The sequence below is a fragment of the Clinocottus analis genome, unplaced genomic scaffold (genome assembly GCF_023055335.1).
Source record: "Clinocottus analis isolate CAN_PGR_092001 unplaced genomic scaffold, fCliAna1.0.p SCAF_6, whole genome shotgun sequence".
NCBI classification, from domain to species: domain Eukaryota; kingdom Metazoa; phylum Chordata; class Actinopteri; order Perciformes; family Cottidae; genus Clinocottus; species Clinocottus analis.
Window position 1 is genome coordinate 2655623 of NW_027176218.1, and position 23687 is coordinate 2679309.

At 43.3% G+C, this 23687-nt stretch overlaps 1 protein-coding gene and 1 long non-coding RNA gene across 2 annotated transcripts; both read right to left on the reverse strand.

The window, feature by feature from the left end:
• Window positions 1-1609: 1609 nt before the first annotated feature.
• Window positions 1610-3835, reverse strand: LOC137804389 (uncharacterized). Its single transcript, XR_011080127.1, has 3 exons — window positions 3610-3835; window positions 3264-3371; window positions 1610-2532 (listed from the first exon to the last, which is right to left on the reverse strand). It is a non-coding gene; the product is annotated as an uncharacterized lncRNA (long non-coding RNA).
• A 3-nt stretch (window positions 3836-3838) lies between these two features.
• Window positions 3839-20291, reverse strand: LOC137803709 (uncharacterized; the record flags this gene model as incomplete). Its single annotated transcript, XM_068602419.1, has 27 exons — window positions 20257-20291; window positions 15257-15341; window positions 14459-14842; window positions 14043-14217; window positions 13568-13695; window positions 13153-13446; window positions 12366-12551; window positions 11765-11939; window positions 11373-11500; window positions 10980-11273; window positions 10715-10825; window positions 10413-10587; window positions 10022-10149; window positions 9629-9922; window positions 9364-9474; window positions 9062-9236; window positions 8672-8799; window positions 8279-8572; window positions 8014-8124; window positions 7712-7886; window positions 7317-7444; window positions 6572-6685; window positions 6097-6240; window positions 5494-5668; window positions 5126-5253; window positions 4733-5026; window positions 3839-4164 (listed from the first exon to the last, which is right to left on the reverse strand). Coding segments are annotated over exons 2-27 (4854 nt in total), but the record flags the coding sequence as incomplete, so codon positions are not given.
• Between the last annotated feature and the right edge of the window lie 3396 nt (window positions 20292-23687).

Genomic DNA, 23687 nt, shown 5'->3' on the forward strand with positions numbered 1-23687 from the left:
TGTGTGTGCATGTCTGTTAATGTGTGTGCGTGTCCGTGAGTTTGCGTGTGTTTTCTGTGCATGTGTCTGAGTGTGCATGTCTGTGAGTGTAGAGAACAAGTTCTGACAAATCCTGTTAAGTTTTCTGATTTGTATTTCTTTATATTTTATAAATGATTTATTGTTACGATTGTTTGCTCTGTGAATTCTGTTTTTGGAATAAAAGGTTGGCAGAGGTGTCAAGTAACAAAGTACAAATACTTCGTTACTCTACTTAAGTAGGAATTTGGAGTATCTATACTTTACTGGAGTATTTATTTTTCAGACTACTTTTTACTTCTACTCCTTACATTTTCACGCAACTATCTGTGCTTTCTACTCCCTACTTTTTTTTAAAAATAGCCTCGTTACTATTTCATTTTGGTTTGTTTTTCATTCCGGCTAGCCAGATAAATCGCGCCATCCGGATAGAGTGAATTTGATTGGGGATGGATGAGAAGTATATACCATTCCGACACCCTATTGGTTTTTTACGCGATGCACCTGAACGTGACACAAATCAACCGTTACAATCACGTCACTCTCAAGCAAGGACAGCAGAGAAGCCGATTGCAAATATGTCCGTCTCGGAGAACTCGAGCAAAATAACCCACTCCCAACCAAGTACAAGCAAGGAAGTGGATAGCCAACACGACGAGTCAACCCTGGTACCTCCCTGGTCGTACCTGGAAGCATTTTTTGAGATGGTTGGCTGCCAAAACAATTCTTTTCGGATGCGCTGCAAGCTTTGCGCACCCAAGCATCACGAGCTAATGGCTTTCAAAAACTCGCCATCGAATTTAAAAAAGCATATTCAGGTAAGATGAAAGTTTGTTATCAGTCAATTATTGACAAAATATTGGAGTAGCCTAGTAACGTAAATGTGCCATGTTTGCTATGGCTAGGTGCATGTCGAGACACAGAGCGGCCAACTTTTCAAAAAACGTCACTAACGTCTCTCTGCTCGTCTCTGCCGGCGGTTCCCCGGTCGCGCGAGTTTCTCCCGCGACTGTCTGTTTGTGGTAAACAGGATGTCGATGCAGCGGATAGGTTTACAGATGCGCTGCTTAGCGGAGAGTTTAAAAAGGAACCAACGCGCCTATGACTTTTTTTGCCGTGAGATATGGCTTGTATGGACTTTTTTCAACATACATATTACAATACTTATAGGCAACTACTTATTATCATGTCTTCCGCTCCATGAAATGCATGCTAATGCTCAGTAGTACACATATGGTACTTTAATGTATTGCATTGTAATAAAATGTGATAATTTTCAATGGGCATATATGCAGCTGAAACAGGTAGCCTAGTGCATTCCACATTTTTCAATATACCATTTTAATACAACATAGTCATTATGGCCTTTAGAAAAATTATTGTTTTGGGGGGAGGTGGGGTAGTGCACTATAGGCCCCTGAGACATGGCTTAAGAATTTGTCCTGAATGGAAAAAAAAATTCCCCTTACATTACTTTTACTTTTTTACTTTTAAATAGTTTTGAAACCCAGTACTTTTATACTTTTACTTAAGTAAAAAGCTTGAGTTGATACTTCTACTTTTACAAAAGTATTTCTAAATCCTAGTATCTATACTTCTACTTAAGTAATGAATGTGAATACTTTTGACACCGCTGAAGGTTGCAAATTATTGCTTTAAAACGATTATGTTTTTATCCGATTAATCGGAAAAATAATCGACCGATTAATCGATTATTAAAATAATCGTTAGTTGCAGCCCTAGTCACAACCCAAAAAGGTTTGAGAATCACCGTCTTCACCGACGTTGCGCGAGGAACATTTTTGTCTCGCCAGTCTGAAGCACACAATTAAAGTCTTTAGAGACCCGAATAAAAGAAAGTAAAAACTACAGAGAAACAAACATCTAGAAAAAAAACACCCTAAAAATATACCAAAAGTTTGCGTAACATTGTGTTTGACTTCAGAGAATCCAGCTGCAATCAAAAACACTTTTATTTTGTCATTTTATTGTGCTGATTTGGACTCTGTGTGTGTGTGTGTGTGTGTGTGTGTGTGTGTGTGTGTGTGTGTCACTCTAAAAAAAAAAGCCTCCTACTTATTTATCTACCTTACTTTGTATGCAGTGCTGGCAACCGATTGCAGAGAAATGTGTGATGACATAATGCTTCCAAAAAACTAGATCACAGCTATAAATTAGACAGTATGAATACATAGAAAAAACTGCCTTCAGAAGGTGCAGGGTGACACTCAAAGATCCAAATCATAAGTCAATTACAATATCACTGTCTAAATGTGCTTTAGTGTGCGTCTGTGTGTGTGTGTGTGTGAATACATGGTGGGGAATATTATCTTTTTGGTCGGGCATTTGCATTGGTGTCCACGCTTCTTTACAAGATGGGGTCCTTTGTGGCTCTCTGTTCTATGTCCTTTTTCCTTCCTGGTCAGTGCAGCTTCCTCTGTTTCCGTTGGCTGCTCACGGCTTTACTTCTTCTCCTGAGGGACCTTTTGTGTCGCCTGTTGCTGTTGGCGCGGGCTAGGGGGAGGGGAGAGAAAAAGGTATGAATACTGATGACATCATGTAAACACAAGTTGCCAATTGACGCATAAATCGTCCCCGGTGCGGGGTGAAAAAGGATCCGTTTTAAGGGCGACGTCGGGCTCTTCATCGGCACCGCGGGAGGTCCGTTTCACACACTTACACACGATTTATGTTTGCTTACAAAGGCTGAAAAATTCTTTTGGTAAATAACAAGAGCACTTGAATATACAACAGTGCTTGCAATGTGCTTGCAATGTTACATTAAAATAATATGTGAATTGAAACAAGATTGGACTGTTATGTGACTTGTACTTGTTTTGTTGTATGAACAATACATGTTTACATTCAAATGAAGGTTTTGTAAAACCAAAGTGATAAAATAACGTATTGCTTAGATGTTTTATTTTTTCGATTTTTATTTTTTATTTTATTGTCCTCATATTTTTAGCCAAGGTGGTGTTGAGTTTCTGACAGTGCTGCACAGCTTCCTCGTAGGAGAGGGTTAGGGTTAGGGTTGTCGTAGTCAGTGGTGAAGAAGACCTCACGTGGAGGAAACATTCGCAAACGTTCAGAGGAGCTCAAACCTGCCAGATAACATAGTTTACTGAAGGTGTAGTTGATATTTTAGTGAGCGGGCTTTTCACCTTGCTGGAAATTTCTCCACTTCCCTAGGAATGCGAGCTTTGGTCCGACACATTTTTTGTTACGGTAGTTTGGTTACTCACGTTTTGAGCAGTCTTTTCCAGGGAAAGGACAGTAGCACAAAGCGACCCCTTTCCGCACGTAGCAGGATCCTGAACCACAGGGGCTCGGATCACAGGGGTCCCCAGAGTCTGAGAGCAGAGAGAACGACTCCTTACTTTGAACATTATGTCTTAAAACACATTTCCGTTTCACATTTATTTTATTTTTTAAACTTTTTTCTTTAGTCCTAATTTTTGTGTGTGTGTGTGGCGGAAATGGGCTTCCATAAATTGCCCCAAATGTTGATAATGTGAGTATGTTTTCCCCCCTTACGAAATAGTATTAAATCACCAGGAATACAGCTAAGTAAACGCATAAAAGACATACCTGTCACTTCTCTGGGCTGCTCCACGACAGCAGGGGTCACTGCATACTGTGTCAGGGTATGCAGGATGAAGTCTGCAGAGGCAGAGCCTGAGTCACCAGATGGAATACCGCTTGGAAAGCCGCTGTGGAACCCGGATCCGACGGGGCGATATCCAGACACCTCCTGCTCACCAGACGTCTGGACTGTCAGGTGAACGACACTGTGGTTGACAAATGAGATGCCAGAAAATCCGGACCCGGAACCGGACATACTTCCAGATCCGGAGGTACTTGATTCCGAGAAAGACCCGCTGGTATCAATGCTACCCAGTTCGCCGGATGCGACGATGACAGCGCTTCCCCCTTCGGCCTCCTGCAGGCCTCCAGAGGCGGACTGACCGCCGGAGAAGATGATGGTGCTTCCGCTGAAGATGACGTTCTGCCCTGAACCGGAGGCGTCGCCGCTGGTACCGGAGGCGCCGGACTCCCCTGAGATCTCTCCGCTGGCTGAATGATCAGCCGAACCGGAACCAGAGCCAGACGCATCAACGTGGACTGGAGGTAAAGCGGGTCTCGCTGGGGGAAACATTAAGAAGAAGAAGAAGAAGAAGAAGAAGAAGAAGAAGAAGAAGAAGAAGAAGAAGAAGAAGAAGAAGAAGCAAGAGTGTGTTAGATTCTTTATTTCTTGTGTCCTTTTGTTTCTTATATCTATGGTCACAGTTTTTCTTTTGGTCTGACTAGGTGGAGCAACTGCCTGAGCTGTGATGTTGATAAACTCCTCAATTTCAGTAATATTGACGTGGGTTTCAGTTTCATTGTATTGTCCGGTGATTTCAACTAAAAGCAAACAAGAGATGATGAAGATGCGTATACGTGTCAATTATAATAATACACAAACCAAACAAACAAGATCAAGAACCTAAGGGAACATCTTTCGTGCATCTGTCTCACCCGTGGGAGCCAAGTTATCAACTGTGACTGTTGTCTTGTTGATGACATCCAAAGAGATGATAGATTAGTCAATAACAATTTATCTTGGTGAATTTGGCTGGAAAGCAGTGCTGTTCAGGAGACGCTGATTTTTAGGAGAGTTCATTTTATTCCTCTAAAATCTAAATGTAGCCACGCCTAACCCTTTTCCTACCTCTAAAACAGTAGGCGTCGTAGCGTGAATGCTCATCGGGGAAGCCTGTCTTGTTCCGGTAGGCGTAGATGATGTGGACCCCGACCTGACCGCCTGCACAGTTGGCCCTGGAGGTCGTGACCGGGTAGCGGACACTGCCGTCCAGAAGCCAGCCCGGGCGGCACTTGTCGAGCCCTTGGTTCCAGGCGTCAAACAGCTGGCCAGTGGTGGCCAAGGTGGTGTTGAGTTTCTGACAGTACTGCACAGCTTCCTCGAAGGAGAAGCTGTCGTAGTCACTGGTGAAGAAGACCTCACCTGGAGGAAGCATTCGCAAGTGTTCAGAGGAGCTCAAACCTGCCAGATAACATAGTTTACTGAGGGTGTAGTTGATATTTTAGTGAGCGGGCTGCTCACCTTGCTGACGCTCCACGAAACAAAATACATCGTATTTTTCGCTCGCTGGTCTCAGGCCGTAGGATCTGACTCCTGGGACCTTTGGCTGATTACCATTACACTTATAGCTGGGTGTCACGATGGAATACCTGAGCACGAAAGCGGATATTGGTAAAACATATTTTAAACCTGTTTAAACCCTAATTAGGGGAGCCTTTTATAGCAGGTCACAAGGTACAAATCAAGAAAAAAACATGGTAGGTATCAAATTAAACACACAAATAAGGGGTACAATAATATATAATCCTCATGTACAACCTCTAAACACAACTCAAACAATGAATAGGATTAGGGCTTTGTATTTCCACAATATTTGAGTTTGAGTTTACCTGACAGTCTGGTCGCTGAGCCAGCCGGCGTCGCATCGGTGCAGGCCTTTCTCGAAGGCCGCCTGCAGCTGCAGGGGGCTGGCGATGACCGCCCCAACACTCCGGCATGCGATCTGAGCCTCCGCAAAAGTCAGAGTGTACCAACCGATGGCGGGTCGATGGTGGAACACCACACCTTGGAAAACGAGAGGGAGGGAAGAAAAGAAACACAATAGGACAGATGGAAGTCAAAAAGTTAGATCCATCTTATGTTGTTTGTCTTCACAGACAGTTTGCAGTCATTTATTCATAGTTTGAACATTTATAGGTATTTTTGTGGCTGCACTGTAATACGAATATTTGGATGTATTTTTTTATTAGGATACTTCCTGCTATTGCAACCTGAATAGCTCACAGAAATATTGTTTTTGGAGTTAGGCATTGCCAGAAATGAGTTATAGGAATGGTCAACAAACCCTAAAAGTCTTCTTTTTGGAGGAGGTGAAGGTTCAGAATGCTAGATTTCAGTCGTCAGAAGTGTACAACTTTGTGGAAACGCATTCTTACAGTTTGATGAAATATTAAAAATGGTTTTGTTATCAATCAAGTACATGATCAACTTACCTGTGGCACCCATGGTAGCATTTACGTCTGTCACATTCGGGTGCAATGGGAAGGTGTCAACTTCTTCACCCTTGATCTCCTCCCTTCCAAGTGAAGAGTTGATGCTCGGGTGCGTCCCATGGGTGGGTGTCACGTCATCGACATCTATACCAGCAGGAGGAGACAAGATTGCATAATTTCTTGATAGAATTGATAGTTTTAGGAAATAAATCAACACTAAAATAGAGTTATCCTTTTAAGTGGTCATACCCATCCTAAAACAGGTCTATCCCATCAACCACAAGGCCTATTTGAATAATGTAAACTGATATAGTACTGCAACCCTTGTGACATAATGCATATGTGGTTTAAACATTTTTAAAAGAATTATTTCTTGTTTTGAATCACGATTTATCCAAATGTGGCTGACAGCCTTTTTTCACACTCACGATGAGTACAGTATCACATTTTTTGTTACGGTAGTTTGGTGACTCACGTGTTGAGCAGTCTTTTCCAGTGAAACCAGTCGAACACACACACACAGCGAGGTCTTCCTGCACGGAGCAGGATGCTGCACCGCAGGGGTTCGGATCACAGGGGTCCACAAAGTCTGAGAGCAGAGAAAACGACTCCTTACTTTGAACATTATGTCTTAAAACACATTTCCGTTTGATCATAGTACAATTGTTAAAATGTTGTGGTAACCAAATAAGCACATCCCTATGGAAGCCCATTTCCGCCACACCAAAAAAAAAAGAAAGAATTTTCGTTGCCTTTTTTTTGTTGACTTGAAAAAAGGCAAAGAAGAAAAAAAAAGTTTCCCGTTTCATTCCAGGAGAGGAATGAGAACTTGACTACTGACTACAATTGTCGAAAGTACAGTTACAGCCTAAATATAATTGTAGCTAATGTGACTTGTACTTGTTTTGTTGTATGAACAATACATGTTTACATTTAAATGAAGGTATTGTAAAACCAAAGTGATGAAATAACGTATTGCTTGGATGTTTTATTTTTTCGATTTATTTTATTTTATTTTATTGTCCTCATATTTTTGGCCAAGGTGGTGTTGAGTTTCTGACAGTGCTGCACAGCTTCCTCGTAGGAGAAGCTGTCGTAGTCACTGGTGAAGAAGACCTCACCTGGAGGAAGCATTTGCAAGCGTTCAGAGGAGCTCAAACCTGCCAGATAACATAGTTTACTGAAGGTGTAGTTAATATTTTAGTGAGCGGGCTGCTCACCTTGCTGACGCTCCACAAAACAAAATACATCGTATTTTTCGCTCGCTGGTCTCAGGCCGTAGGATCTGACTCCTGGGACCTTTGGCTGATTACCATTACACTTATCGCTGGGTGTCACAATGGGGTACCTGAGCACGAAAGCGGATATTGGTAAAAAAAATATATATTAAACCTGTTTAAACCCTAATTAGGGGAGCCTTTTATAGCAGGTCACAAGGTACAAATCAAGAAAAAAAAATGGTATAAAACAAACAAAAAACATGTTACGTATCAAATTAAACACACAAATAAGGGGTACAATAATATATAATCCTCATGTACAACCTCTAAACACAACTCAAACAATGAATAGGATTAGGGCTTTGTATTTCCACAATATTTGAGTTTGAGTTTACCTGACAGTCTGGTCGCTGAGCCAGCCGGCGTCGCATCGGTGCAGGCCTTTCTCGAAGGCCGCCTGCAGCTGCAGGGGGCTGGCGATGACCGTCCCAATGCCCTGGCACGCCATCTGAGCCTCCGCAAAGGTCAGAGTGTACCGACCGGTTTTGGGTCGGTGGTGGAACACCACACCTTGGAAAACGAGAGGGAGGGAAGAAAAGAAACACAATAGGACAGACAGAAGTCAAAAAGTTAGATCCATCTCATGTTGTTTATTTTCACAGACAGTTGGCGGTCATCTTTCATGCATCTGTCTCACCCGTTTGAGCCAAGTAATCAACTGTGACTGTTGTCTTGTTGATGACATCCGCCGTCACAATGGTCAGATTCAAACTGGTTTCATTTTCAAACTGAACGACTGGAACTCCCGCTGGAAAAAGAAAATAGATGATAGATTAGTCAATAACAATTTATCTTGGTGAATTTGGCTGGAAAGCAGTGCTGTTCAGGAGACGCTGATTTTTAGGAGAGTTCATTTTATTCCTCTAAAATCTAAACGTAGCCACGCCTAACCCTTTTCCTACCTCTAAAACAGTAGGCGTTGAAGCGTGAATGCTTATCGAAGAAGCCTGTCTTGTTCCGGTTGGCGTAGATGATGTGGACCCCGACCTGACCGCCTGCACAGTTGGCCCTGGGGATTGTGACCGGGTAGCGGACGCTGCCGTCCAGCAGCCAGCCCGGGCGGCACTTGTCAAACCCTCGGTTCCAGGCGTCAAATAGTTGGCCAGTGGTGGCCAAGGTGGTGTTGAGTTTCTGACAGTGCTGCACAGCTTCCTCGTAGGAGAAGCTGTCGTACTCACTGGTGAGGAAGACCTCACCTGGAGGAAGCATTCGCAAGCGGTCAGAGGAGCTCAAATCTGCCAGATACCATAGTTTACAGAGTGTGTAGTTGATATTTTAGTGAGCGGGCTGCTCACCTTGCTGACGCTCCACAAAACAAAATACATCGTATTTTTCACTCGCTGGTCTCAGACCGTAGGATCTGATTTCTGGGACCTTTGGCCGATTACCATTACACTTATCGCTGGGTGTCACGATGGGATACCTGAGCACGAAAGCGGATATTGGTAAAAAATATTTTAAACCTGTTTAAACCCTAATCAGGGGAGCCTTTTTATAGCAGATCACAAGGTACAAATCAAGAAAAAAACATGGTATAAAACAAACAAAAAACATGTTAGGTATCAAATTAAACACAAATAAGGGGTACAATAATATATAATCCTCATGTACAACCTCTAAACACAACTTAAGCAATGAATAGGATTAGGGGTTTGTATTTCCACAACATTTGAGTTTGAGTTTACCTGACAGTCTGGTCGCTGAGCCAGCCGGCGTCGCATTGGTGCAGGCCTTTCTCGAAGGCCGCCTGCAGCCGCAGGGGGCTGGCGATGATCGCCCCAACACTTCGGCATGCGATCTGAGCCTCCGCAAAGGTCAGAGTGTACCGACCGATGGCGGCTCGGTGGTGGAACACCACACCTTGGAAAACGAGAGGGAGGGAAGAAAAGAAACACAATAGGACAGACGGAAGTCAAAAAGTTAGATCTATCTTATGTTGTTTATCTTCACAGACAGTTGGCGGTCATCTTTCATGCATCTGTCTCACCCGTTTGAGCCAAGTAATCAACTGTGACTGTTGTGTTGTTGATGACATCCGCCGTCACGATGCTCAGATTCACACTGGTTTCATTTTTAAACTGAACGACTGGAACTCCCGCTGGAAAAAGAAAAGAGATGATAGATTAGTCAATAACAATTTATCTTGGTGAATTTGGCTGGAAAGCAGTGCTGTTCAGGAGACGCTGATTTTTAGGAGAGTTCATTTTATTCCTCTAAAATCTAAATGTAGCCACGCCTAACCTTTTTCCTACCTCTAAAACAGTAGGCGTCGTAGCGTGAATGCTTATCGGGGAGGCCTGTCTTGTTCCGGTAGGCGTAGATGATGTGGACCCCGACCTGACCGCCTGCACAGTTGGCCCTGGAGGTCGTGACCGGGTAGCGGACGCTGCCGTCCAGAAGCCAACCCGGGCGGCACTTGTCGAGCCCTTGGTTCCAGGCGTCAAACAGCTGGCCAATGGTGGCCAAGGTGGTGTTGAGTTTCTGACAGTGCTGCACAGCTTCCTCGAAGGAGAAGCTGTCGTAGTCACTGGTGAAGAAGACCTCACCTGGAGGAAGCATTTGCAAGCGTTCAGAGGAGTTCAAACCTGCCAGATACCATAGTTTACAGAGTGTGTAGTTGATATTTTAGTGAGCGGGCTGCTCACCTTGCTGACGCTCCACAAAACAAAATACATCGTATTTTTCGCTCACTGGTCTCAGGCCGTAGGATCTGACTCCTGGGACCTTTGGCTGATTACTATTACACTTATCGCTGGGTGTCACGATGGGATACCTGAGCACAAAAGCGGATATTGGTAAAAAATATTTTAAACCTGTTTAAACCCTAATTAGGGGAGCTTTTTATAGCAGATCACAAGGTACAAATCAAGAAAAAAACATGGTATAAAACAAACAAAAAACATGTTAGTTATGAAATTAAACACACAAATAAGGGGTACAATAATATATAATCCTCATGTACAACCTCTAAACACAACTCAAACAATGAATAGGATTAGGGGTTTGTATTTCCACAACATTTGAGTTTGAGTTTACCTGACAGTCTGGTCGCTGAGCCAGCCGGCGTCGCATCGGTGCAGGCCTTTCTCGAAGGCCGCCTGCAGCTGCAGGGGGCTGGCGATGATCGCCCCAACACTCCGGCATGCGATCTGAGCCTCCGCAAAGGTCAGAGTGTACCGACCGATGGCGGGTCGATGGTGGAACACCACACCTTGGAAAACGAGAGGGAGGGAAGAAAAGAAACACAATAGGACAGACGGAAGTCAAAAAGTTAGATCTATCTTATGTTGTCTATCTTCACAGACAGTTGGCGGTCATCTTTCATGCATCTGTCTCACCCGTTTGAGCCAAGTAATCAACTGTGACTGTTGTGTTGTTGATGACATCCGCCGTCACGATGCTCAGATTCACACTGGTTTCATTTTTAAAGTGAACGACTGGAACTCCCGCTGGAAAAAGAAAAGAGATGATAGATTAGTCAATAACAATTTATCTTGGTGAATTTGGCTGGAAAGTAGTGCTGTTCAGGAGACGCTGATTTTTAGGAGAGTTCATTTTATTCCTCTAAAATCTAAATGTAGCCACGCCTAACCCTTTTCCTACCTCTAAAACAGTAGGCGTCGTAGCGTGAATGCTTATCGGGGAGGCCTGTCTTGTTCCGATAGGCGTAGATGATGTGGACCCCGACCTGACCGCCTGCACAGTTGGCCCTGGAGGTCGTGACCGGGTAGCGGACGCTGCCGTCCAGAAGCCAGCCCGGGCGGCACTTGTCGAGCCCTTGGTTCCAGGCGTCAAACAGCTGGCCAATGGTGGCCAAGGTGGTGTTGAGTTTCTGACAGTGCTGCACAGCTTCCTCGAAGGAGAAGCTGTCGTAGTCACTGGTGAAGAAGACCTCACCTGGAGGAAGCATTTGCAAGCGTTCAGAGGAGTTCAAACCTGCCAGATACCATAGTTTACAGAGTGTGTAGTTGATATTTTAGTGAGCGGGCTGCTCACCTTGCTGACGCTCCACAAAACAAAATACATCGTATTTTTCGCTCACTGGTCTCAGGCCGTAGGATCTGACTCCTGGGACCTTTGGCTGATTACTATTACACTTATCGCTGGGTGTCACGATGGGATACCTGAGCACAAAAGCGGATATTGGTAAAAAAATATTTTAAACCTGTTTAAACCCTAATTAGGGGAGCTTTTTATAGCAGATCACAAGGTACAAATCAAGAAAAAAACATGGTATAAAACAAACAAAAAACATGTTAGTTATGAAATTAAACACACAAATAAGGGGTACAATAATATATAATCCTCATGTACAACCTCTAAACACAACTCAAACAATGAATAGGATTAGGGCTTTGTATTTCCACAATATTTGAGTTTGAGTTTACCTGACAGTCTGGTCGCTGAGCCAGCCGGCGTCGCATTGATGCAGGCCTTTCTCGAAGGCCGCCTGCAGCTGCAGGGGGCTGGCGATGATCGCCCCAACACTCCGGCATGCGATCTGAGCCTCCGCAAAGGTCAGAGTGTACCGACCGATGGCGGGTCGATGGTGGAACACCACACCTTGGAAAATGAGAGGGAGGGAAGAAAAGAAACACAATAGGACAGATGGAAGTCAAAAAGTTAGATCCATCTTATGTTGTTTGTCTTCCAGACAGTTGGCAGTCATTTATTCATAGTTTGAACATTTATAGGTATTTTTGGGGCTGCGCTGTAATGGGAATATTTGGATGTATTTCTTTTTAGGATACTTCCTGCTATTGCAACCTGAATAGCTCACAGAAATATTGTTTTTGGAGTTAGGCTTTGCCAAAAATGAGTTATAGGAATGGTCAACAAACCCTAAAAGTCTTCTTTTTAAAGGAGGTGAAGGTTCAGAATCCTAGATTTCAGTCGTCAGAAGTATACAACTTTGTGGACACGCATTCCCACAGTTTGATGAAATATTAAAAATGGTTTTGTTATCGATCAAGTACATGATCAACTTACCTGTGGCACCGATGGTAGCATCTATGTCTGTCACACTCGGGTGCAGTGGGAAGATGGTGTCAACTTCTCCACCCTTGATCTCCTCCCCTCCATGTGAAGGGCTGATGCTCGGGTACATCCCATGGGCGTGTGTCACGCGGATGGTGTCTGGGAAAGGGGTGGTCCTCAAGGGCACGGCTCCGGCACCTATACCAGCAGGATGAGACAAGATTGCATAATTTCTTAATAGAATTGATCGTTTTAGGAAAGAAATCAACACTAAAATATAGTTATCTTTTTAAGACCGAGGCCTTTTTTTCCTGAAAATGGAAAAGTGGTCATAGCCATCCTAAAACAGGTCTAGCTCATCAACCACAAAGCCTATTAAATAATTTAAACTGATATTGTATCGCAACCCTTGTAAGATAATGCATATGTGGTTTAAACATTTTTAAATAATTATTTTTTCGTTTTGAATCATAATCTATCCAAATAAGGAAGGACTAATAAAGGACTATCTTATCTTATCCTATCTTAAAGCTGACAGCCTTTTTTCACACTCAAGATGAGTAAAGTATCACATTTTTGGAAAACCGGTGATGCACTGTTCCTACAAAATGTGCCCTAACTTTTTCCCTGGACCTTGAACGCGCCTCCACTCACAACATCTGGTTACAGCGGGGTTAGCCACATAAGTATTTTAAAAAAAAAGAAAAGCAAGGACTTGTTGGTTGATTATAGGCCAAAGACAATAGGTCTGGGACTCATACCGGGCACTTATGACCAGTAGATATGAAGAAGGATTTACCTTGGATGCAGACAGCATGGTAGCGAGAGTCAGAGTAGGGGAATCCGGTCTGGTTGCGGTGAAGGTACACAGTCCTCACTCCCAGGAGCCCACCTCCACATTGGGGCCTGGCAATGTTGATGGGGTAGCGTACACTCTTGTCTGCCAGCCAGCCGGCGTTGCACACGTCCATGCCATCTTTCCAGGCCAAGTAAAGCTCCCCGGTGGTAGCGAGTCGGGCACCGAGTTTAGCACACTGATCTCCGGCTTCGGAGAAGCTGAACTTCTTGACAGACGTGGAGTAGAAGACCTTGCCTGTGTGGAGAGAAGAAGGGAGTTAAACATCAAATTGACAAGTCCACAGGCCCGTCCACACTGCCAGAGGTTTCATAAGTCAGGTATAGCTTTGGTAGCTACCCTTGTGAGATGAATGTACCTAACAGCTTCTCAGCAAAACAGTACACGTCGTAGGTCTCTTGGACATCTCTCACACCATAGGTTCTCACACCGGGCAAGTTCTCCTTGTCTCCAAAGCAACGCTCCCGGGGCTCATGGATGGGGTACCTTGAAAGGTCAAGAAGGATGTCGATCAGCAGATGGACTGAGATGAAAAGTTCAGTTCTTTTACTGTGTTATGTATTGCAAGTCTCGTGGTATGTAAAATACGTTTGTTTGTTTTATAGGCTTCTATAGCTGTCAGAGTTGGAAAAGAGGCCAAAACATCTTATCAATTGGACTGAATTGGTCGCCAAAATATAATCCCTGTGGACGGGACAGCATTAAGAAGTGCTTGTCAAATGGTGTCTGAAAGCTCCTCCTCCTACACTTCCCTAATATCGTAATGGAGAAAGGGGTCAAGGTTTATCCAATTTGATTTATATTTAACTATCTGTCAACCGGGCTCACGCTACCTGACAGTCTCATCAGAGAGCCATCCAGCATCGCACTGCTGGTATCCGTCATCGTAGGCAGCCTGCAGCTGGGCCGGCGTGGCGATGGTGGCGCTGTTCTGGATGCAGGCGGCCTTCGCCTCCTCAAAGTTCAGGGTGTAGCGGCCGTAGATGGCTCGGTAATGGAACACGATACCTGTGAGATATCGAGAGAGCGAGAGGCAGTAAGTAACTGCGATTGAAATATTTTTGAAGCTATTACGCCAATTTCGATGAGCTCTAATATGTTTTTATACACTCTACACCTTTGGTTTGAGAGAACCTTTGAGATATAACTGCAGGGTCTAAGTTCCAAGTACTCCCATGTGGTGAGTAGATAACGACTTGAATGTCTTGGTGAAGTAAATTGAATGAAACTTCATGTGTCTGTGGCGTACCCTGAACCTGGATGTCCACAGAGTCGTAGTTGTCCTCAATGCCGTGCATCACCTCGCAGCGGTAGGTGCCAGAATCATTAGACCTCAGCTCTGTTATCTCCAGGGTGGCGTCGGTGGACACCAGCGGGTAGTTGACCATCGTCACCCGGTCCAAATACTCGGTCATCACTTTTACGTTTCCCTCGGACGCCACCAGGATGGTCTTGACTTTCCCCTTGGTGACGTAGGTCCACTTGATTTGGTGGGAGAGCGGTACGACGGCCGGCGCTCCGGGGTCGTTGACCGTGTTGTCCTGGAAGTAGCAGGGAACTATGACCTTGCCGCCCAGCAGAGGATGCAGAGGCATCTTCATTGGGATGCTGACACGCAGCGTGCCATCCAATTCTATGGCAAAAATAGGCCAAGCTGTCAGTCTTTTTATGTGTTAATGAAGATATGACCTAATGCATATAATACATTTACAACCTGCTCTACCAACTGAGCAACGACTGAGCCCCCAAAAAATATTTTAAAACTTTCAGGTCTACTTATCGCAGGACTGCTTTGCTTTTGCAGAAACAATCATTTGAGGGAATAGAACAATGTCTGCAAGTGGGACAAAACATGTTAAATAAATCTGACTCAGCAGCATGTTTAATTAAGTTCTATTCAGATAGTAGATTGCAAAATCCTTCATAACAAATTTCAATGCTAATTTAATATTAACAGTCCGATTTTTAAAGGGTCTGGAGACATGTATTGCATTTAAAAAATATATGATTATGAAGATTAAAATCCATCTGACAAACCCACACTTACCGTTATGGTGTTTAAGCTTAAACGCTACTGTTTCCGAGATGAGGGGCAAGGACACACACAGCAGAAACAGAGAGGTCATGGTTACCTGGCAAACACAGATGGACAACACTGAATATCAAATTTATGCGAACAATATGAAACAGGAGGGGCAAATCTATGGAAACCATTTTGAATGTATGGCCACATTTGGCCTTTCCAACCCTTACGTCACTTACAGAACAGATGCTAAGTATGTATACATCGAGGGAATACAAACTATGAAGCGTCTTTTCCAGAAATGCTGCACCGAATGAACGGCGAGTGTGCGAGTGAATTAGTGGGGTTATTATCGTTTCCTCTGCCCCTGAATGCCACTGTGTTTGTTTCCTAACTCCTGTACACTTGCATTCATATACCACGCTACCCAGGGCCCTCGATGCATTTGGTCATTACGTCAGCCTCGACGGCTAGAAAGGAAAGCGGACGTCGGGAGTCTCCAGTATCAATTGGAAATACCGTACATGCTCGCTGAGGAATGAAAGCCTCTCTCTCTCTGGGCACAGAACATGTCTGTAGTAATAAAAGTGTGCTCAGGGCAAAGAGGGGACACATGAATATTAAAATTAGGCTTTTTTTTCACCACCGTACTAACTCTTTTGTTGTCTCTCTGTCTGCGAGCATACGGATTATTTATAGTATCTGTGCATCTGGTGCTCAAACTGTTCTCCTTGGTTACAACTAGAGAGTTTTTAAAACCAAATATGCTCACAAGAAAGCTGCTATGGAGTTGGAATTTTTGTTGTGCTTTTATAAAATTGACTCCTTTTTTTTGTCATTACTCAAAGGAGAGAAAAGTTGGTTGGCCCATCACTTTGGTCCCGACTTCAATAGTTTCATAACCACTTTAATGCCGTTTTGTGCCGATAGTTATGGGGTGCAAGAAGATGAGGACTACCGACGATGAGGATCTTCTATCATTGGGTCAAGTACTTTGAGTTAAGACAACATTTCTGCAAAACTAATGACCTTCCCGTCAACCTCAGCTGTTCTTACTGTGTTCACTGCTAATTCTAGCATGCGGATATGCTTCAACTAAGACGTCAGCTTGTTGGCATTGCTGTTGGCATTTAGCTCAACACTTCACCGACTGCATGACTTTCCGTGTTCTGTAAGTTATAAAAGGACAATAATATGTAAAGACTTGCAAAAAAAAAAAAAAAATTCTTCTACGTCTTTTCCTGACAAAAGTCAAATTTGACCGTAATTAAGTTTACCGACTGGCTACTTCGGTCCAAGAAACATCAGCTCGGCTCTCACAAACCCACATCTGTCAAACGTACCACGTTGCTTATTTTTCATTGGGCATTCTACGGCTGTGACACGCGGCGCGGTCCAAAAAAACGAACGCAACCGTTGAGAGGAGTCCCAACTGAACCCTCATTGTGCCGCGATCGCCGCAGAACACATTGAGCGTGTTTCAAACAGCCACCCAGGGACAGTTTTAACAAGCAATAAACCTGCAGCTCGCAGTCGGAGTCGCCGACCTGAGGTTGGCAGCTAAAGGCTAAAAGAGACTTCTTTGAGTTCAGGTGACTCGGCATATAAACCGAGATCATATATATCCACTGTTGCACACTTGTAGACTGTGAATGCTGTTTGTCTGGGTGTGCAAACTGCATGCATGTCTTTGTGTATGTGTGTGTGTGGCCGCTGCTGGCATTCCCAGAGTTCCTCACATCCAGGACATACAGTAGCCTACAGTGGGACTGACATTTGCCCCGCTGTCTAAGCTCCGTTTGCTTAGTTTGGGAGGAAACACAAAATACCGCACGCCGTACGGAGACAGATGGACGAACCGCCCTGGAATAATCCCACACTGTGACGTTTTTATGACCAGGCTGTGATGTTCAGTCCGCCCACGCCGACGCGCTCCAACTCCCTGACGTCTTGTTGTTTTTGGGCCTTCTCCACTTTTGGGGGTTTTTGCTGATTTTGGGGCTTTTTTTCTGACTTTTGTAGTTTATTCCTGACTTTAGCACAATTATGTAACATTCTTGGATTTATTCTCAACTTTTCTGTTTTTCCTTCAACGGTGGATTTCTTTTTTGATTCAAGATTGTTTTCCCTTCTTGATATTAAAGGGATATCCACCAAAATCTGCCTATCACTGACTTTCTTTGAGTATTTTCATTGGAAAATATATTTCTATTGTGGCTCGCCAAAAGATAAAAAGTACTATCATAAGTATATTTCCAATAGAAAGCATCTGAAAATGTGGTTTTTGCTGACATCCAGGTGTTTGACACGCTGCTGCAGTGATGTGACGTGTATCCGAGGTGTGCCAGTAAAAGGTGACGTCACTCTCGCATGTGCAACAGGGTTTTCGGGGTCCAGGATATACTGTTCGGAAATTGGTCAACGCGTTCCTATTGCAATTTGTCGCACATTGACGCTCGGTCAGGACCCCTGGAGTCACTTTCTAACACACTAGGTATCCCTTTCGTTAGGTTTTAAAAAATAAAATAAGTACCTAAACTAAATAAAAACGTAAACTATAAAGCATCATAAGCGCAGAAAACATGTAAATTCGAACGAACACACCGATCTCGGACCCCTTCCGCCTCCCATCAGCCTTTATTCTATGTCATACCACTCCTCAAACGTCTTCTCTGAGCGTCTAATGAGCCGGATGAGTTTACATTCTCGATACTGGACTGGAGATGAAAACTGTCTAACAACCGTACGACAACCAGAGAGCACGGCTGTCCTTTCATTTCTCTCTATAAATGAAAAAGGTAACGCATTAGCGCGAAGTCTTTCTGATTTTATCTGCCTTAAAATGACTGCGTCAAATGTTCTTTCGCACAACAAAGATAATGCCATGTGTCACAGTCACGGTGGGCCTCCCAGAGATGGATGAGGACAGCAGTAACCAGCTGGGAAGCCAACCTGTACTCTCACAATGTCTCAACACAGACAACGCCAGCAACCCCCTCCTCCTCCCCATCTCCCCCCTTTCTCCGAGCGAGCCAACCAAAACCTCGCCTCCTTATTACTCAGCATCCGATCGTCCCTCGACCCTCCTCGGCTCTCTTTAAACGCATCATTTAAACTGTGGCCACTTCATAACGCGCAGTAGCATCTATAGCGGTGGAGCCCCACCGGTACCGGGGGCGAGCCAGCCGGCCCGGTGGGGCTCCACAGTGCGCCCCATTCAGCCGGTGGGGCGTTCGCCGCTCGCGCCCCTGGTCGGCCCGCTGTGGTACGTTCCGCTCCCAGCTGAGGTGGTGGGCAATGAGGCCCTGGTCTGTTCCAGTAGGGGGGGATGGATGGAGGGTGAGGGGGGGGGGGGGGGGGGGGGGTTACATTGTAACCCTGCCAAGGTAAACATGAGGCGGGCATCCAGGGGGCGGTTCACCACCTCCCACTCTCCTCCAACCCTCCAGAGTCTCTCAGCAGAAGAACAGAGTTGACATTGATATATACACACACACACACACACACACACACACACACACACACACACACACAGAAACACAGACCAACACTCATAGATTACCACAGGGATGTGAAGGCAGCGCACATCCGATGCCCCTGGTAAAGAAAACACATGTGTGTGTGTGTGTGTGTGTGTGTGTATACATGCTTCGTTATACAGACACTTACTGTAAGCGCTGTGTGTGAGAACACACACAGACTCTTGTACAGTTAAGTAGGTGGAGGAGGGGGGGGGGGTAAAGAAAAATTCATATTCACAGGTGTTTATGGGAGCATTAGGACACGCATACAAAGACACGTTTGAGCAGCAAGTGTGCACGAGTTTAACGTGTGCATGAGTTAAATGTGTGCATGAGTTTAATGTGGCAGACGCACACAAACAAAGTGGACTCACACCATCTGAGTCTAACTGACGGATCGTCCTGCGTATGGAAAGTCTCAGGATATCTGCTTCAACCGAACTCTTTGTCAATTGTTAGTTTCGGTTCTTCACATCGGGGAAAAAAAAATTGCGATTCACGACGTGCGCTCAAACGGCCCGGTGTTCCTGTGGTAGCAGGGTGTCACTCTCAACAGTAGTTTCCTATATTGCCACCAAATCATCAAAAGTCTCCCACTGCTCAGAGGCTTGGATTTGAAGTCAGAAAGAAACTCTCGGTGTGATCACGTGGATGTGACACAGATGTGTGAAACGTTTTCATTCTCATCGATCTGCACGCCGTGTCCCATAAAGATTTGCGTTCGTCGCTCTTGTCGCATCTTATTCCCCGTGGTGTCGCCAGTGATTCCCATCACCTGGAGGACAGGTTTCACAAAGGATGGCCGGAAAGGAAAAGAAGAAAGACACATTTCCGCTGCGTAAAATTGTATTTCTAAATTCAGACTTTCCCTTTTTTGTGTCTTTTTGACCATTTCAGGTCTCTAAAAATGATCTAAAAGCTGAACTTGCCTTTGAATGAAGTGGTTTTAGATGCGTAGACATGTGCAACAGTGACGAGGCGCATCACAAGGAGACATGGCTCAAGCCATTCAGCTTCAGACCGCAAATCTTTGAGCGCTGGCACGCTGAGATGAAATGCCTCGAGACACTGGGTAATTAAGTTATGTGAAGCGATTTCACACGTGCCGCTCTCTCCGTCCATCCGGGGAAGCCACCCACAATGCAAACTGACTCATTTCAACACGCTTTTCCCGCCACATTATTCTCTTTACATCACTGTGGAACAAACCCCCGGTGAAACGAGACCAACGAAACCAACCAATCCAACATCAACAATCACTTAAAATGAGTCCATTAACACCTCAATAGAGTCAACTCAGCAAAACTCAGACAGCATACCAGACTGCCAGCAAACCAATCGCAACTCCCCGCGAGCACAAACACTTAATTAAAGGAATCCGATAGCTCAACCAGTACCTGTTCCCCCACAAATCAGAGGATGAAGAAGTGTCAAAGTATTTCCCCTAAAACCCCGTCACAATATTCCTCGTTGGGGACTCCAGGTGTGAGTTGGAAAACGTACCGTTGATGCTCCAAAGCTCCCAGGCCAGCGACTCCAGGGGCCTCTCACTGCTGCCTGAGTAGGAGAGAGGAAAGAAGCTTTATTCAGACCCTCCAACACTGTTAGATGTTGGAGAGAGAGAGAGAGAGGGAGGGAGGGGGAGAGAGAGAGAGAGAGAGGGGGCAGAGAGAGAGAGAGACTCTCCAGCCAGTTGGTGAGGTCATGCAAACAGCCTTGAATATAATACATTTTATTTGGAGTCACCTTTCAAGTCACCCAAGGTCGCCTTACAAAACGATACAGGATAAAAAGATAAAAGCATGAAAGATACAAACTGTTAGAAATTTTAATCTGCAACACATCATATCTTTTAAGCCCGTTACACATTAGCAACATTGTCATTTGAGAGCCAAGGTCAACTTCAACCTTATCTTCAATATTTCAACTTTATTCTTTGATATTTTTAATCTGTTTTTAACATTTTTGTTTTATTTCTTGACATTTTGACTTGATTCTCGGAAGACAAAATTAAAAAATAAAATAATCTTCCTCCTCGTTTTCCCCCTTATGTCCCTACTACTCTTCTGTAATACAGAATGTCAACCAAGAAATAAATGGACTAATACAATGTACATGCATCGAGACAAGTTTAATTTTTGGATATTTATCAATTTGCAAGTTTTTTATTACCTGAATCTGACGCTGTAGTTCATGCTGCCTGAAAACAACGAATACGGATGAATATTTACATTATAATGTCTGTCGTTGTCTCTGTTGTGTGTCGATACGTCATAAAATATGATATCTTTGTAGAGAAACTCAGTGTTTAAATAAAAAAATCGACAAAACCTGGCAACTAAGATTTTACTGCTCTAGATTTTTAAAGTATTTTTTTCCGACTGTTAGCAATTTTAATCTGCAACACATCATATCTTTTAAGCCCAGGTCCGCCTAGAAAAAAAACCCACATTTAGCGTGATTTGTACCTTGAAATGATGCATTCGTAAGCTTAGAAATTCTCCCAAATCCTCCCTCAAAGTTTAAACATAATTGTTGCATTGTTTTACTTCGATAAAGTGAAGCAGAACAAAGTTAGACAGGATTTAGTATAGAAAGAAGTCAGGCGAGGGCTCACATTTGGTCACATTTGGAGAAGAAGAAAAAAAGAAAAACTGATTTTTTTTTTTTAAATTCATAAAACAACCTCTATTTCCCTTTAAAATAAAACAAGCACACAAATGAACAATTATCAAACTGTAAAACAAAGGTAAGCAGTATTTGCTGATTGTAAAGCAATAAAGCGATTCATATTTCTGTGCTCTTTTGCTCATATCTCCCTGGTTCTTTGAGGTGGAAGGATTTTGAATGTGTGAAATCTGTGTGGCATTGTCTTGCTTATGGGCATCAGGATTTTACTGATCGCACCAAGCTAAGGGTTGCTGGTTCTGGAAACATGCTGATTTTAGGCTGATTTTTGGCTTTTTTTGTTGTATACTTTTGTGATTATCTTTCTTTCTGTTTGAGTTTTTTTTTTAAATGGCTGACTGATTCTTGTAGCAAAGGCTCTGGTGTTTAATTTGGTGTATAACATCAATAGATTTTCTTTGATTGGCAGTGATTTATATGTTGTATTTGCAAAGAATACGTAAAACAGCCATATATGGGTGCCATGGTTTTTAAAAGTTTTTAAAACAATACAGGATAAAAAGATAAAAGCATGAAAGCTACAAACACATCATATCTTTTAAGCCCGTTACACATTAGCAACATTGTCCTTTGAGAGCCAAGGTCCTCTAAAAAGTCAACTTCTCATGAGAAGAGCAGCTCTGTGTTCAGCTTTCTAGCAGAAAGAGGTTTTAAATAGTTTATGTAGTTTAAAAAGAAGGAGAATTTTTGGAGGTACATGGTTTTAACTGCAGAGGAAGGATATAAATATATTTTTTTCTTCTGAGTGAAGCTGGCAGACAAATGTGAAGGAGAGCAAAGTCCAATATTTACTTTTGAAAGGTGTAGTAGAAGTATAGATGCCCTAATGGAAATACTTATGCTGAGTGTAAGTACCTCAAAATGTACTTAGTTATAATTCACGACTGTGTACAATCGTCAAAAGGAGCAATGGCTGTGTGAAAATACTCTGTTTTGAAGAATTGTTAATATAAAGTTAAAGTTTTCCATTCAGAAAAACTACGAAAGTATCAGAAAAAAGTAAAAGTCCTCATCATCAGCACCCATTTCAGAATATTATTGCACTATAATTATTGATGCATTAATGTGTTCGTCACTTTAATGTTAAAGCTGATAAAAAAAAGGTCAAGAACCTCCTTTGTGTTACTTCATGTTGCTTTACATATCACAAGTTATTAGTTTGCAAATCTATAATAATGTCAGAGAATTTGAAATATGTGTTCATGACTGTTTATCCTAAAAAAAAAAGAGTGTGTATTTGCATATATATATATAAATATATATATATATAAATCTATATATATATATATATATATATATATATATATATATATATATATATATATATACACACAGTGGTATGAAAAAGTTTGGGCACCTCTGATCATTTTCAAGTTTTTGCTTTATGTATCATTGGTTGTTCGGAACAGCAATTTCAATTAAATCTATCATATAGCAGACAAACACAGTGATATTTAAGAAGTGAAATGAAGTTTATAGGATTTACAGAAAGTGTGCAATAATGACTTACACAAAAGTAGGCAGGTGCTGTGGACTGATGAAACTAAAATGGAGTTATTTGGACATAACAAGGGGCGGTATGCATGGCGGAAGAAGAACACAGCGTTCCATGAAAAGCACCTGCTGCCCACAGTAACATGTGGTGGCTCCATCACGCTGTGGGGCTGTGTAGCCAGTGCAGGTACTAAAGTTGAAGGTCGCATGGATTCCAGTCAGTATCAGCAGATTGTTGCAAACAATGTTCAAGAATCAGCGACAAAGTTGAAGTTGCGCCGGGGCTGGATACTTCAACAAGACAACGACCCGAAACACCGCTCAAGTTCTACCAAAGCATCCTCGCAGAGGAACAAGTACAACGTTGTGGAACGGCCATCTCAGTCCCCAGACCTGAACATCATTGAAAACCTGTGGTCTGTTTTAAAGCGGGCTGTCCGTGCTCGGAAACCATCAAACCTGACTGAACCGGAGATGTTTTGTAAAGAAGAATCGTCAAAAACACCTTCAACCAGAATCCAGACCCTCATTGGAAGCTATAGGAAGCGTTTAGAGGCTGTTATTCCTGCAAAAGGAGGATCTACTAAATATTGATGTAATTTTTCTGTTGGGGTGCCCAAATTCATGCACCTGCCTACTTTTGTTTAAGTCATTATTGCACACTTTCTGTAAATCCTATAAACTTCATTTCACTTCTTAAATATCACTGTGTTTGTCTGCTGTATGAAATATTTAATTGAAATTGCTGTTTT